At 36.5% G+C, this 17,393-nt stretch overlaps 1 protein-coding gene across 4 annotated transcripts in view; it reads right to left on the bottom strand.

The window, feature by feature from the left end:
- The window catches only part of myo6a (myosin VIa), a 62,362-nt gene that overhangs the window by 11,328 nt on the left and 33,641 nt on the right, over positions 1–17,393 (bottom strand). For all 4 annotated transcript variants that reach the window (XM_051875561.1, XM_051875557.1, XM_051875558.1 and 1 more), the window contains exons 10-23: positions 15,568–15,648; positions 11,513–11,693; positions 9,968–10,112; positions 9,591–9,748; positions 8,572–8,663; positions 7,478–7,550; positions 7,196–7,323; positions 7,016–7,111; positions 5,387–5,557; positions 2,620–2,658; positions 1,597–1,690; positions 947–1,077; positions 739–816; positions 261–390 (exon numbers count right to left, since the gene is read on the bottom strand). In XM_051875561.1, the coding sequence (XP_051731521.1) occupies positions 261–390; positions 739–816; positions 947–1,077; positions 1,597–1,690; positions 2,620–2,658; positions 5,387–5,557; positions 7,016–7,111; positions 7,196–7,323; positions 7,478–7,550; positions 8,572–8,663; positions 9,591–9,748; positions 9,968–10,112; positions 11,513–11,693; positions 15,568–15,648 (1,597 nt within the window). The remainder of the gene's footprint in view (positions 1–260; positions 391–738; positions 817–946; positions 1,078–1,596; positions 1,691–2,619; positions 2,659–5,386; positions 5,558–7,015; positions 7,112–7,195; positions 7,324–7,477; positions 7,551–8,571; positions 8,664–9,590; positions 9,749–9,967; positions 10,113–11,512; positions 11,694–15,567; positions 15,649–17,393) is intronic.

The raw sequence follows: 17,393 nt of genomic DNA, 5'->3' as shown, positions 1-17,393 counted from the left end.
AATTGAAAGTATAGATTATTAGGTAAGTTATTTATTTATTAGTTTGTTTCTGTAGTTATTTATTGCTTTTAATTATTCATATGTTAATTTCTGTTCTTTTTCCTTAATGTATTTGTATATAGAGTGTGTAGTGATTGAATCTAAACAAATGGTGCACTATTTTTTCCCCTTCATTTTAATTTCTGCAGGTTTGTCCTCCTCTGTAGGTGTATATACATAAACGACAGGTCATAATCAAAGGGCAACCATCAGTTACGTACATTTAATAACGGACAGGGCGCACCACTGCACCTTCTTCCAGCGGCTGCAGATGAGCCATTTATTGACGCGCTTCACCAGTTCAGCCAGATGATCTGGATCTGACTTCATGATCTGATCAAACTCCGCAAACTGACACAAGAGCAACATGAATCAGTCAATCAATTGCACAGGTGAAAGGTTTATGGAGGGTATTTTTGGTCACAAGTAAAGAAAAAATAAAATTATCTATGATTTCTATACTATAATCAGAAAAAGGATATTCACATCACATAAAGACATGAACATTAAATCTAACAGTTGGGCGAGTCATTCCAAAAAAATAAAAAAATAATAATAAAATATCATATATAAAATATTCTATATACAAACATAGCTTCTTATTTTGGGGTAAAATATGACATGCACATTTATCTTCATGATACACAGTAAAAATGAATGAATGAATTAATAAATAAACAAATAAAAAAGACACATCACCTTTCCAGGTCTGAAGAAAACTTTTGTCAAACCAAATTTATAATCATTTTCATTCAGGCCAAGAGCTTTGAACAAAGCCTGTTGAAGAGAAAAAAAAAATCAATGTAAAATGCTTTTAATATGTGAACAATATAGAAGAGTGACATCCTGCACATGTATTTAAGCTGTGTAACAACCCATTGTGTTGCTGTCCTGATGTAACACACACCTTGCAGAAGAGTCTTGGGTCAAGTCGGGTTAGTTTGGCGGGCATGTACTGCTTGTACATGTTGTAGAGTTCATGGAACGGCGCTCGTGAGGGGAAGCCGCCCTGCATCAGATCCAGAACAGACACCATCCCTGAGCAGACAAATACAGGAACTCTCAGACACAGGGTGAGAGGAGATACATGCGACACACATTTGACATGTAATAGTCCAGCTGTCTGCTTGCAAACCCTGACTGAAATTAGATTTTTTTTTAAAGCAAAGACTCTGTGTCTTGACACTAAAATACTGTACAACCTTGTTGCATTTGAAATAATAGGTAGCTGATGCATAGCATGTCCATGAGCTTCCCTTCTTCACCATAACATGATAAATATTATGTTACGTTTTTCCCCCAAGTAGTCTATCAATTAAAATAAGGTCATAAAAGCTGCATTTATAATAAATAATTACTGAAATGCTGTTTCAGATAGTTTCAGGAGGATTTTAGCATGTCACATCGCAGGACACATCCATTTGAACTTGAACATGAAATTGCGAAATCTAAATCCTGTAGGAAACAATGGTTTGACACTGGCAGTTCTGTGTAATGTGATATGTGTGCGGGCGAAAACATGCTGCACTGTGTGTGTGTGTGTGTGTGTGTGTTAACCTGAGCACTGTAGTTGAGACAAAATCTGAGCTCCCTCAAATTGATGGCTGACCATCTTCAGATTGGGCTTCACACAACGGACAAAACTTGAACCCTGAAAAACAGCAGCACAATCATTACTAGCTGTAAATCATAAAAAACACTGTCATCACTTTCAAACAATCTTTCTGTGCCACCTGAGCTAATACAGTATATGTGGTAATATATTGTCGCTGTCGTGCGGAAACCTCGTATGTCCAAAACCGCTACTTTTTAGGAAGGAAAAACACTATTTTTTAAAAATAATTCTAATAATAATAATAAACACAGTGTTTTCAAAGTTGATTCAATTGTGTGTGTCATTATATTAGTAACATTTTTGCCAAAATCAAGCTCAAATGGAGCTGCAAGGTTTTCAGAGAATTTCAGACATACGTGTTTTGTCCATCATTAGAATGGCTGCATCTGAGGCAGTAAGTGTATCGCATTGTTTTCATCAATTTACAGGTTATAAAGTTTATTGTAGTTATGTGGGCACTCATTTTTTTCTGTCATTTCGCCAAAATCTCATGTTATAAAAGATGCTTTGCACAGGCTATTTAAGACAGTAGTGCTATGACTCAATGACAAATGCGAAGACGCTCTTCTCTGCTCCTCACACACATAACACATTAGTTTTTACATATAGTGTTTCTTGAGTAAAGAAAATACAGTAAAAAGTATTAAAAAGATCTTGTGACTAAACCTGGTAATTCCATTGGATCCTCACACTGTCAGTCAAAAGTCATAACTATACCCACCTCTGTCATGAATGAAGTGCCTCACACAGTTTGGAGCATCTCTGCTTGTTTGCAATGCAAGGGTAAATAAAGAACTGGATGTTTTAATAGGTTAAATATTTGCAAAACCCACAGACAGAAGGGTGGCCAATAGTAGTGATTTATGAAAAAAAAAAAAAAAAAAGGAGATATGAGGTTTCCGCCAGACAGAGATGATATATAACATTTAGCTAAAACAACAACAAAAATGGGCTTGATGACTCACAGTACTGTGAAGCTTTTCCAGAAGAATATTCAGTTGTGTCTGTGAAAGAAAAAAATATATTAAAAAAACAACTTCAAAGTATCAAATTTAAAAATAACATTAATACTGAGTGTACATACAGAACAAACCTATAGAACCTATATGTATTTCAGATTCTTTTAATTAATTAAACAGGCTGCAGCTCACATTCAACTATAAAACAGGGTAACTGTGCTTTAAAATACTCAAGACATTTTCAATATATACATACTAATATACACTATATTGCCAAAAGTATTGGGACACCCCTCCAAATTATTGAATTCAGGTGTTCCAATCACTTCCATGGCCACAGGTGTATAAAATCAAGCACCTAGGCATGCAGACTGCTTCTACAAACATTTGTGAAAGAATGGGTCACTCTCAGGAGCTCAGTGAATTCAAGTGTGGAACCGTGACAGGTTGCCACCTGTGCAATAAGTCCATTCATGAAATTTCCTCACTACTAAGTGTAACGCAAAGCGTCGGATGCAGTGGTGTAAAGCACGCCGCCACTGGACTCTAGAGGAGTGGAGACGTGTTCTCTGGAGTGACGAATCACGCTTCACTGTCTGGCAATCTGATGGACGAGTCTGGGTTTGGCAGTTGCCAGGAGAACGGTACTTGCTTGACTGCATTGCGCCAAGTGTAAAGTTTGGTGGAGGGGGATTATGGTGTGGGGTTGTTTTTCAGGGGTTGGGCTTGGCCCCTTAGTTCCAGTGAAAGGAACTCTTAATGCTTCAGCATACCAAGACATTTTGGACAATTTCATGCTCCCAACTTTGTAGGAACAGTTTGGGGATGGCCCCTTCCTGTTCCAACATGACTGCGCACCAGTGCACAAAGCAAGGTCCATAAAGACATGGATGAGCGAGTTTGGCGTGGAGGAACTTGACTGGCCTGCACAGATTCCTGACCTCAACCCGATAGAACACCTTTGGGATGAATTAGAGCGCCAACATCACTGCCTGACCTCACAAATGCGCTTCTAGAAGAATGGTCAAAAATTCCCATAGACACACTCCTAAACCTTGTGGAAAGCCTTCCCAGAAGAGCTGAGGCTGTTATAGCTGCAAAGGGTGGGCCAACTCCATATTAAACCCTACGGATTAAGAATGGGATGTCATTAAAGTTCATGTGCACGTAAAGGCAGGCGTCCCAAAACTTTTGGCAATATAGTGTATCAATACATATGAATTTAGAGGTTGATCAATATTAGATTTTGCTGATATGATAATAATGTTTAAAGAAAGAAAATGTTTGTTTGTTTGTTCATAGTTTAGCCATGCAAGCTACCCTTGCTATATTCATGGTGAGGAAAAAAAACAAAAACAAAAAAACAATTAAAATAGGTTTTTAAATTTTATCTTCGATAAAAATTCTAAAACTTGATCTGGCCTTACTTCATTAAAAATCTTTTGTGCAAATACTTGTAAAATCTGAAATAATGTTCTAGTCTTTCCTTCTTGTAACAGGTTGGCCCAGAGAAAAGCCACAAGAGTTTACTTTCAATTAAATGTCAGATATGTCGGTATATCTTGTAATTAAAATACCAATAACATCCATTAAAAAAAGATTTTATGCATAATACAGGACTTTTTATTATAATAACCAAAATACATCAGAACTCTTATTTTGAAATTTCTTTGCTTTTCTACTTCCAGCTGCTCATTCAAAAATTGTGCTGGTATTGGTGAGTGAAAAAGTCATTTAATGCTTTGGAATAGAGGAGAATATTTCAGAATGGCTTGCTTCCCACAGACGTAAAGTTGTTATCTAAAGAGAAATTATCAGACATTATTATTTTTCAACAAGACAATACTCCTGCCCAAATTGCAGACAACCAAGAAGTGACTTGAGAACAAGTCCATCGGGCTCATGTTTTGGCCTAGTCATAGTCCAGATTTGAACCCAAGTGAATATTTGGTCTCACATTAAACTCAAACAAACTGGGAGACATTTTTCAATTACTTGTGAACTGTCAAAAGTCATTAATGATGTGAGTGAAACAACACTGACACTGTCTTTTTCTTCTTGTAAAAAGACTCTCTGCAAGTTGGGGAAGGCTATTTCATGATTAGTTATTTTATCTACAGTAATTGTGCAATTCTTGCTCATTTCCTGACCAGTGATTTGTGATTAAAATGTTTAAGACCATTAAAAGACCATTAAATATTTTTCCAGTTTAGGCTTGGCCAATTTGTTTTGCCCAGGAGTGTATATAAAATTATTTACATATGTCATGCTTGTAATATTTTTTATTCGTTAGACTATATAAATTAACAAATATTCAGAAACAAGTGCGGTGATATTGCCTACATAAGCTACCATTTTATTTTTTTCTGTTTAATTTTAAATCTAATGACTGGCAACAGCTGTTCTTAAATTCTTAGAGAATCTTTAGACACTGCAGACTATATGACTGTAAACAGCGACTGAGTGCAACTGGAACAGACCCGGTCCGTTTGGGAATGATCAGTCGTCACAACCATATTACATTCATGATCAGCCTGACAGTCGTGTAGTGTGTTCCCAGCTTAAGCCGTATCACGATTACTGCTACTCTGTCACCATATTTAAGACTTCTTAATTGACATGAAGACTTTTGTTATACCATTTAAGATATTTAAGACTTTTTATGACCTTAAATTTGACATGTATTTAACTTTTTAATGTCCAGTGGAAACCCTGTACATTTGTTCATTTTTTCTTTCAAACAGCTGTCAAACTAAATGATTTTGAAACTGACCTTGAATTTGTTGCCTACACTGATGAAGCTCAGTTTGCCAGCCTTCTGCTTGGTGTCTTTGGAGTGGTTTGAGTTCTCGAAGAGCTCTCCGATGAATTTATCCTTCGACTCGCTCACCAGACATGCCAATGACATGTGAAGCGCGTCGTTATTCTTCTCCACAAACTGAGTCTGAAAGAGAGAGAGAAAAAAAAAAGGTCTGTATCACATAGGACTTTAATACACTGTTCTAGGAAGCAGATCAATTTAAGCTTTGCTTCAAACTGCAACAGTTAGTGTGAAACAGTATCTAGAATAAATTACCACATAAGTGTTTGTGCAGTACAGTAATTTTAGGAGAATGATGGTTTCTAGAAATGTTATGGTGAGGAAATTTTCACACCGGTAAATTAACTTGTGACAACACCGGTATTACCGATAACACTGGGTGGGGGCTCTCGCTTTTCAATTCCATTTATCACGAGTACATTTTACAAGACAAGATATTTGTCAATGATCCTCAGGATCTGTTGCGCAGCAAATCCTCTGCCATCGTCTCGTCAGTCATCTAATCACTCCTTACACTTGGCACATGATCAATGAAATCTGACTGCTGCTGCACTGTGCTGCAACTCTGCAGCTCATGTTGCATATGGAGCAGAGCATAAGCTTTATAGCCTAATTGAACTAAATGGTTTTTATTTGTATAAAAAGCAAAACAACAGTAGGGGCGGTGCCACGGTGGGCAAGTAATATAATCAGTGTACGGCTGAACACTGTGTAACACTGTCTACCGCAGCAAGCCTATTGATTACAATGTAGTTTTTGTTTCAAGTACACATTTTAATTTATTTTTTATACATTTTAATATCAGCTTTAGTAGTGAAAGAGGAATCAGAATATTAATTGAGTTATTTACATCTAAAACATTTTAAAGTCTTTTTACACATATCTTTTCATTCCTCCATTAGTTTAAACTGACTTTTACATTTAAAATGAATTTGTGCGTCATGTGTTTGTAAAAGCAAAAACACATTCTGTGTGATTATTTCCCTTTAGAAGTAAAAAAAAAAAAAAAAAAAAAAGTAACTGAACTGGTTTAACTAATTTAATTGAGACATTAGCAAAAATTGAGAGAAAATTGATAAATCCTTGATAAGGGAAATTTGTGTATTTTGACTGAAGCAGAACTAGCAATTTGTGAATGAGTTACACTTTTAAGTTCACCTTTGAAACATATAGATTAAACAGGTTAGCAAAACAGTGTGAAAATATTAAATATATTAAAATATGTAAAATAATTAGATTTTCCCTAAAATGGAATGACTAGTGTGTGTACGTGTGTGTGTGTGTGTGTACCGGTTTGGCTATTCTTGTGAGGGCCGAATGTACACTTGTATAGCGAAAAATTATAACAACTGACTAGTGAGGACATTTTACTGGTCCTCACTTGTTAAAAAGGCTTATAAATCAGCCAAAACATCCAAATCTAGTGTTTTGCATGTTTCTGTGATGGGTAGGTTTAGGGGTATGGGGTTGGGTTAGGCCATAGAAAATATCATTAACCTGATATAAAAATCAATGGAAGTCTATGCAAATTCCACACTAATATAGTAAAACAAACGTGTGTGTGTGTGTGTGTGTGTGTACCGTTTCATAGCAGACTGCTCCAGCAAAGTGTCTTATGATGAAGCCCTCGTCGTCTCTGACGTTCCTGTGCACTGTCAGCTTGGACTTCCTGGGAACCTGCGAGATGAGTGATTTGACAACTAAGGCCACTAAAATAAGAGTGAGATGCTGAAACGAGAGCTATTGTGAAGTGTGACTTACAGTCAAGCGGAAATGGTCCTTGTGTTTGCTGTGGACAGTCTCAGTAAAGTGCTGGTCACTGGGTTGAGGTAGCCGGTTCTCTTCATCCAAGATATCCAAGATGCCAACTAACTTCGACTCCACCAAGTCTGAACAGAAGAACATACAATGGCAAAGACAAATTTATACATTCAATCAAGCACACTTAGGCTGCCAAAAGTTTCAGCCTCCTGCTTTCTAAAAAGGCAGAAGAGTGCAAACATAATATGTGTAGTGTAGATTCATGTTTAATGAGAGACAGACCTATACAGTCCTGATTATCCACGTAATGGACTTCATTGACTCCCAGACCTTCTCTTTGATACAGTTCCTGCTCCTGTTAACCAAACACAAAACAGCAGACATAATATCAGTCCAGCTCATGCTTTATAATGGCTAATTTCAACTCTACTCAGCCTAACAATGTCACTTAGCAATTTCTATAAGTGCAACACCAAAACATTGTTCAGTTTTGGATGATTTGGTAAAAATCTGCTAAACAGTTTATTTACAGGAAAATGCAGTTAGCTTGTGGCAAATCTGCCACGAAAACATGTAAAACACACATAATCATGCGTACAAGAAAACGCAAAGACAAAAATGAATGAATGATTGAATAAAACTTTTTCTGTTTTACACTGGTTAACATCTGCATAAAATGGCAGTGCTGTTCTATTCTCAAATTCTGTTGAATTTGTTTCTGCATTGCATTTGTGTTGTTTTGTTTAATTTGCAACATTAACAGTATAAGTGAATTGTTGATTCCTATTTGTAGAACTCCATCACTTATTTTGTTGTAGTAGAAAAATGTATTTTGAAAATACTGCATGTGAACATTTAAGTATTTTCTATTTCATTAAATTTTGAAATGTAATTTATTCCTGTGATCAAAGCTGAATTTTCAGCATTACTCATCTTTAGTGTCACATGATCCTTCAGAAATCATTCTAAATCTGATTTGCTGCTCAAGAATCATTTCTTCTTATCAATTTTGAAAACAGTTGTGCTGCTTCATATTTATATTTAACCTTTATTAACCTACATATTTAACTTTTATTTGAAATAAAAATTAGAAATTTTGCAACATTTAAATGTCTTTACTGTCCCTTTGTTTGATCAGTTTAATATGTTCTTGATAATAAGTATTAACTTCTTTTAAAAATATATTTTTTTTAAAAAAAGTTTTGAATTAGTGAATGCAATATCATATCAAAGAAAATGTAATAGGTAGATAATTGACAGTAGCTTTAATAATATGTACAAAAACATATCTTATGAAAATACATGGCTGTAAATTGTGACTCGATGAGCCACCTGTTGTAAATTAGCTGTGCCTGTATATCAGCTGAATCACTCACCTCTTTGAGAATGCGCTCATTAAAGAACTGCTGCAGTTTCTCATTACAGTAGTTGATGCAGAACTGCTCAAAACTGTTGTGCTCAAAATACTCTGAGGAAAAGGAAGAGAAAATTTACATTTGGTAATATAAGTAGCCATTTCCGAGGAGTCCGGGTTTGGTTGGTTAGCTTTAACAGGTATATTCCGATATTAGGAAAGATAACTTACAAATTGCAAATATTTTATTATATTTTAGAAGTTGTGCCAGAGACGTTTTGTTGTAGCGATCTTAACAGCATGAAATAGACTTTGAATGATCAGTCACATGGCATTAAAGGATTAATTCACTTTCAAATGAAAATTACCCCAAGCTTTACTCACTCTCAAGCCATCCTAGGTGTATATGACTTTCTTTTTTCTGATGAACACAATTGGAGATATATTGATAAATATCCTGACGCATCCGAGCTTTATAATGGCAGTGAGCGGGATCAGCGAGTATGTGCTTCCATTCCATTTAATAAAGGCCTTCTGAAGAGAAGCAATGCGTTTCCTTCGCATCAGTTACACTTTTTCCGTGAGCTGAATAGGGAAGGCATAGGATGTAGGGTAAGCTTTTTAACCTGCGAGAGTTTTACACTTTCTTCGTAAGTAGAATACGGAAGGCGGTCTGGCGGAACCATATTTTACTTTATAACTTGTTAAATATGGATATTTTTTTTTACACAAACACATCGCTTTCCTTCAGAAGGCCTTTATTAACCCCCCAGAGCCGTGTGGAGTATATGTTTATGATGGATGGATGTGGATGGAAGCACATACTCGTTGATCCCGCTCACTGCCATTATAAAGCTTGGATGCATCAGGATATTTATTAATATTTCTCTGATTGTGTTTATCAGAAAGAAGAAAGTCATATACACCTAGCATGGCTTGAGGGTGAGTAAAGCCTGGAGTAATTTTCAGTTGAAAGTGAACTAATCCTTTAATGGCTTAGGTGACTCAAATAAAATTGTGTGCAACTGAGTATCCTTTTACCAAAGCCAGCGATGTCCAGCACACCAATGAAGTGAGCAGATGAGTCAAAGGGGAAGCACTGGTTGATCCTGGTAACCACATGATCAAAGAGACGGCTGTAGATGGCTTTAGCCAGAGCGTCACGTGCACTACTGGCCTGCTCCACCTTCAGAGGAACCCTGGAGAAGATAAAAAGGTGAATGATAGCACCATCTGATACATTACACACAATTAAACCAAACTGTTTATTTCATGCTAGATATTTTGGCTAATCAAAGGAAAAGCACTCAATATCACTAATATCTCTGGTTAGGGATTGTTGTGGCTGTGATTGGTTATCTACTGAATTCCAAGCATCTCGGTTCAATTTTTCATTAGAAGGCATGAGCAGCACTTACTTGATGGCTGTGCCTTTAATGCCCCCTGCAGAGGTGAGCATGACTCTGGTGGTCAGACTGACCCGCAGATCTTCCTCATCCAGACCCAACAGCTCCGCACAGAACCCTAACGACTGGCCGCATGTCTTCTTTAAGACACAGCCCCCTGAAACACACATGAACACCAATAAGGGACCAACCCAATAGTAGAGCACGGTTGAGACTGCTCAGCGCAGTACATTGGAACATTACCCAGTAGTTTTTCTTCGTTTTTATCAAGATCTGCTTTATAATTAAAGAAACAGATAATGTGACCTGATGTTTATTGTGAGGGAACGGTTATGCTATATTTGTCAAATATGTAAAAGAAATGAACTGATTTTCTTCATTTTTTTAAACAGATCTCAACCTACCTCACACACATTTGTTTTTCAGTCATGGTGGGGACTTCTCATTGATTTCCATTGTTTTTATAGTAGGTTACATAGGAACAATAAACCTTACAGAATTTTAAGTATTATAATAAATTAAGACGGCAACATATTATTTAGTATCTTTATTAACCTGCTGTCATTGTGGGCTTTGTTGAGATGTCCTCACAATGTAGATCATTTCAGGTTTTACTATCATTGTGGTGACAATGATATCCAAACCAGTGTTATTTTAGTATTATGACAGTATATACAATTATAGTATTTATTAATATTTTGAATTAGCTTTAATTTTTATGTTTAGTTTTCCTTTTAATTTTAAATTTAAGACATTTTTTGTTTAGTTTTAGTAATTTTAATACTTTAACTTATTTTATTTTGTTTATTTGCCAAACATTTCTAATTTTCGTTTGAGTTTTTAAGTTTTTTTTTTTTTATCTAATATTTATATTTTTATTTTAACTTTATTTCAAGTATTTCAAAAACAATTTTGTAATAATTTTAGTCTTATTTAGAAGTCACAACTACTAATCCACACCTGGCTCAAATTGAATTTTCTGTCAGAAACAGCAAGTCATAATGAAAGCATTTCTTTTAAATGCAAAATAAACTCATAGCAATGTATTCTGTCTAACTGGTAAGTAACAAACCAATTTTACTGAAAACTTAACTGCTGGATACAAATTTATAAACCCTATAAGTTTGTAGATATTGCTATAGTCTGGATTATTTTCACTGTCAGCAGCTTTCAATGAATAAACACAAAGTTAGCTGGTTGGTTGGTGTTTTGATGTCATGCCAGCTTCCTTGGTTATTTTAATGGTGAGTAAACAAGTTAAAATACTATTAAAGAGCAAGATAAATGCCTAACTAAGGTTTTTAAATTTGGCTTTAGACAAAAACTCTTAAGATGGGTTCAGGGTTGACTGTTAAAAATTTGCTTCTAAAGTGTTTGCCGAGTCACAAACTAGCCAAACAGTGTATGTGTAATATCGTACTCGGTTACGAACGTAACCTCGGTTCCCTGAGATACGGAACGAGTACTGCGTATGGGGAAAGGTCTCCATACGCAGTACGAGTGAAGTATCGAAAGGGAACTGTATATATTCAGGAGTTACACTAGCTCTCAGTTTACCTGAGGTGCTTCCAGCCTCCTCAAAATCAATGTTTCCAAGGTGCAAAACCCCAGCCACCACCCTAAACAGGTTCAACTTCTCTGTGTCATCCAGACCGATCTTCTTCATGGCCACACACATTCTGTTAAAGTCGGCATGGTCGTCCAGCAGAGGGTCTTTCAGAGCGCCGGCCTTCAGATGCTGAGGAACAATTCTCAAGTTAGACTCATCTGAGACAACAGCATGTTGTCAGAACAGAAACGCCTGAGCTTATCCAGGAGCACAATTGCACATAAAACTCAGAAATCAATTTATTTTAACATTTTGTTACTCTATACTACATAACCAAAAGTACATGGGCAGCAGAACACCAACTCCACATAATCATTTAAATATATCCACAAAGCTACATTGTGAAACTCATGACTGTCATAGTCTCCATGTCATTGCCCTCAGGTTGTCTACTGAGATAAAAATGAATATGCTATATGCTTACATGTAGTGGTTCGGTCCATTTAATGTAACTGCAGACAACCAAATTGCATTAAAGTTTACTGTATTGTAATGCTTGCTTATTGCTTTGAGGTCTTGTCGCATGTAGTCATATTTACTGTTGTTCGGCAAAATTTTGCAGGCAAAGTCGAGTCATTTTAATACTGTGGGAATCACCACAATCGAGAGTTTTGCGTGAAAGTGGAAAGAGTTCCCCATGGAGATGCTCAAGTTGGTCGTCATGTAAATTTGCCATGCTGACCAACAGAAAGCTGCTTGGTTTGAAAGTGACTTCTGCATGAGCTGTGCTTAATGCATCACTAAACTATTGACAATGGACCATTTCGCCTGTGAAATTTCGCTAATGTGACCATACCTTCAATCTCCTACTTGGTTTAAAATGTCCTGGGATACTGTGCATTTTGAAAATGCTTTTGCAATTTTGTTTTGTTTTATTTTTTAGACTCCTCAAACACAGAAGCTCAAACATGCAGCATTCTAGTGACTTCAGAGTGAAGAGTGGTTTGTAAAGCCACAGGGGTACATTAGCTGTTTCCATTCAACTATTTTTATGAAAATTTTGGGATATCGTACTGAATAAATCCCTCGAACTGCATCAACAAACTCACATGACTTTGCCTCAACAGTGGATGTGATTGGATAACTGGACTAACCAGTGGATCAATCGCATCGCACAGCATCTCAAGTGTTTGTTTGGTCGTTCTGAAATGCCTGAGCCAAAGTCTCATCAGAATGATTTGGTTTAATTCCCTCCCAGAAGTGTCTCACACGATTGCGTTCCCAAACACCAGCATCCGAACGCAAAAGAACATGACAGCGTTTACTGTTTCATCAGTGTGCCCTGAGACACAAGTCATTTATGATGGAGGAAAAAAAGAGCCACAGTTTCTTCCCTGATTAAATCAATATCCATTTTTATTACAGATATTTTGTGCCAATTTCGCAGGAAGTGACAGTTTTGTTCTCTTGAACACATGGGATTGAAACGCTGCTTTATTTGCAAATGTTTTATGCAATATTCTAATTAAATTTGCAACTTTGGATGGAAGCACAGCTATTTATAGAAAAGGTAAAGCCAAAATAAATATACAATCCATAAAAATAAATACATTTTAAAGAAAAATATAACTACTATATATAATATATAGTCTAATCTTATATACAAACCATATCCTTAGACTATATATGTTTATGCTTATATTTTCATTAACTTTACTGAAAGATCATAAATGATGTGAAATTTCAGGTCATATGACTTCATCTGACAAAATGGCAGGTGTATGTAGGTTTTCTACAGTCATTGATGTCTGATTATGTTGTAAAGTGCAAAAAAAGCAGGTTTGTTGTCAACATTTTCACAAGTCCCATCCACTGACTGAAGTGTAGATGTTAAAATCATGACCCTGGTGTCGTCCACATATCTGAATATGAATAAAAATCCATGCTGCAGAATGGATTCAGAGAAGCTATGGTGGCCGTCTGGCCGACATGTCGTCGTCTGAGAGAGCGAGCAGCGAGTAGCTTGTGTGAAGCAATGAGGTTTCTTCTTACTTCTAACAAAGAACGGTCTCTGTTTCTAATAAACCAGACAACTACTAGTACTACTACTACTACTTCTTCGTGTGTATTCAACATAGTGACGATGCAAGCTGCCTCTAAAAACACGAACAATTTAGAAGAAGAACCTGCGGTGTATGAGATAGAAATGGCTCATTCTAAGGTAATAAAAACATAACGGTTCATTATGTAAGGTCTTTATGTACCACTGAAAACATAGTTATGTATATTATATTACATTACTGTCAATAGATCCTCCCAAATTTTACTCATTGCACCCTTAATTTTTTGAATTATCAAAAAATGTTGGGGATTCTGTGGGGTTTGATCACAAACTGCAGTCTCTGTGGATGTTGTCTTTCAGAGGGTGTGGGTCGTGACTGTAGCGGGTCGTGACTCTCATCAGGTGTGAAACATTCAGTGATAGCAGCAGGTAAACTCCAGTACTACTATCATGAATTTTTCAAAAATTTCCAACCTCCCATGACAATCACAAGCCTGACTATAACTGTGTGTGGATATTTTTAAATGACATAAATTTTGACTGCCCCAGATGCCTGTTAATACTGAGCTGAAACTATCAATAAAATGATAAGTCGCTGGCATTATGGATTTGTGTCTTCTGTTCAAAAACAGGTGACATTTGAAAGGAACCTGAGGGTTCACAAATGCAGGTGCTAAAGAAATTTGTCCTTATTGAGAAGAGCACATACTGTACAGCAGACACAAACACTGCAAATATACTGTGTCACAGTATACCACTAATATCATTAACCTGAATTCATGTGGTGGATCTTAACAGTGCTTTAGACTTGCATCCTGCTGTAATACTATTACTATTTTGTGTCAAATAATAAACATGAATATTAAGAGAAGAATATCCCGTTACCTTAAGGAAAGCCAAAACAGGAGGGAAATGGCAGTTTAGCTCCCAAGAAATGAAAGTAACTTTCCATTTTTACAAGATCAGGGTCAAATATATTTCACTTTTTTTTTCTTTTTTTTTTCTCGAGCTTTTATGTGTAACATGGCAAGAACATGTTATAAAATTGGATATAATGCATAAGGTTAATATGTAACCAGTGTAACCCGGATTTTTTTGTTTTTTGTTTTTTAAGAAAAGGATAGAAAAGGAAGTCAAAATTAAGTTGTATTGAACTCAGAATATTCCTTCAAGTTTGTTTCCTTGTTCTTTAGTTAACGATGAGACATCGATTAAAATAAGTAAGGCCACATTCCATACGGTACAAAAGTCCACAATATAGTTATCTTTGTCCTCTAAGAAATACATTGGACCCAGGTCATGTATTTATATCACAAAAGGAAGAAGAAAACCAAAGTCCCAATAATTGCACAACAACATACATATTCACCTTCCCATCCTTTGATGTATCATGGACACAAACAGACACACAACCATAGACAATGATGATTAGTACAGTGATTAGATTAGTATGAACACAATCATGCATAAATTATAAACAATTCGAAATACAAGGTAATTTGCAAATGCCTTGCATCTGTGAAATATCAAGCCGTAGATCAGCAACCAAACACAAATGTAGACGCTCACAAAAGACAAGATGAATCAGAGCTGAGGCTTATCATGCCTAATCAACCCTAAATCCATAAATTCAGAATCACATCCCGTAGTGACCCTCTACTGTCCCCTTCATCAAAGACTCTTCTTCTACCCATCACACCAATGACTCTACTAATGACACTTGACATTTGATATTCAACAGTGCTTTGCATCTGCATACATTGACAGCATTTTATTTAAGAGCTGCTGTGCAGCCAAAATTATATACCATTTATCACTGTAAAGCTGCTTTGACACAATCTTACCCATCCAAACTAACTAAAAATGTTTCTTTCAATGTTTAAATGTGCAGGAGTGAGGGCAAGCGAGTTCCCCCTCAAACAACCTTTAGAGTCGTTCCAAGCCATACTGGTGGCAGTTCTTCTGATTATACAGAGAATTCATTTAAAATAAACGTATTACCTCTGGACTCTTGCGGTTTTGGGGAATCAGCTTGTCTGAATCCTTGGTAGAGAAGTACCTTGTGCATCCTCGACTTAGATACTAGATGGAGAAGAAAAAAAATAAAGTATACAAACGTGTTAAGAAACGTGTTCTTTAAAAGAATACCTGGCAAACAGTCAAGAAGGACTCTATTTAAATAATACAATTTCAACACTTGCAGATCACACTAATAAATGCATCAACATGAATATTTCAAATAATACTTTCATGCTAATATAGCACAAATTAAGAAGAGACATGTCATAATCGGAATGCATATACTGTAAAAATATCTGTTCAGGAAGCCAAATGTTCAGGAAGCCAAATGTGCACACCGATATGCTGATAACTCCTAAAAATCAGCTTATTGAACTAACCCGTTGTCTCGGTTTACATGCAAACCAATAACCTGGCAATGGAAATAAACCGCCTTTACAAGACTTTATTAATAAATCAGGTTATTCCCCGGCATTGAGGTCAGAACCTAACAATTTGTATATCTGACTCAGATGGAATACTCTGTAATGTCAGTTGTGATGATAAAGAAAGCATTAAAAACCCAAGAATAATCCAAATTGTCAGCAGGAAACTTACTGACTTATACCAAAGTCGCTTTAAGTGTTATTCTATAGTCTTTGCTTGTATTCTGCCTTATATGAAGTTACAGATGCAGCATTTTGGCTGCACCATTTCTGCACAAGATGAGTACACATTTTTATAATTGGGTCGAGAAATAGTCAGAGTTTGCAATATTTCCGCGAAACACTCGCTCAGTCTGGATGCACTTAAATCCACAGTAAGGATGCTTTCCTGTCACATATTAGACATGCGCACTTCAATAAGCCCACAGAATGCAGGTTAATGTGTGTATACATGTTGGGTGAAATCAGGGTAAGAGGCAAAAATCGATCGGTTAATGTTTAAGCTGTTTATGCCTTTACTCGAATAAAGAAAAATGGGTTAACACCTTTACATGACCATGTGCATAGCTGGCTTATTAAGCATAATCAAGTTAACAATGTGCATATAAACATGCTCATTGTTGAGTCACTTAGGCCCTGTTCACACCTGGTATTAAAGGTGTGTATTAGTCGATCGGATCACAAGTAGACAAAGAAGACACATACCCGTTTACACCTGGTGTTTTAATCTGTCTCTGTTATCCACTTTCAACCACTTCTGTCCCGATTTCTTCAAGGAGAGGGTCTATGAGAGGGTAAATGTATGTTGTTGTTTTTTTCAGATCTTTCGATCTAATGGACCAAATAAGCTCGCACAATTTACATATAAATGCGCACGGAGACAACAGAAAAACATACAGAGAGCATCCGCTAAAGTTTCTGCTCTGATAGCCGCAAAACCACGTTGAACGCTGCGAGTGCGTGTTAGAAATCAGGAATGGTGAGAGAACATTGTGCTTGGTACGTTTTTCATCTTTAAACCAAACTTGGGTCTTCAGTCGACAATGTTTAAATCCCGTCTGGCTAGCGCTCTTCCCATAAGGTCAGTGGGCGGAGAGCAGGCAGTCCTTTGTGGCTGTTTCGAACACATGAGTGTTTACACTACGAAAGCAATCCGGCCGAATGTGTTTTTGACTACCTTTGGAAGTGGTCGAAAGTGGACAAGCACAAAACGTTTTAGACCACGTTTAAACCTGTATTTAGCGTCGTCCACTTGTGATCCGATCTACCAAAATGCATCTTAATACCAGGTATTAACAGGGCCTTACTGGCTATTTTAAAGAAGTCCAAGTGTAATGTAAGTGTATTTGTCAGGCTGGAGTGGGTCTGTGAGATGCAGGATTC

The sequence above is a fragment of the Ctenopharyngodon idella genome, chromosome 20, assembly GCF_019924925.1.
Source record: "Ctenopharyngodon idella isolate HZGC_01 chromosome 20, HZGC01, whole genome shotgun sequence".
In the NCBI taxonomy this organism is placed as follows: Eukaryota; Metazoa; Chordata; class Actinopteri; order Cypriniformes; family Xenocyprididae; genus Ctenopharyngodon; species Ctenopharyngodon idella.
Note: the sequence above shows the minus strand (reverse complement) of the source record. Positions and strands in the feature narration are given on the sequence as shown.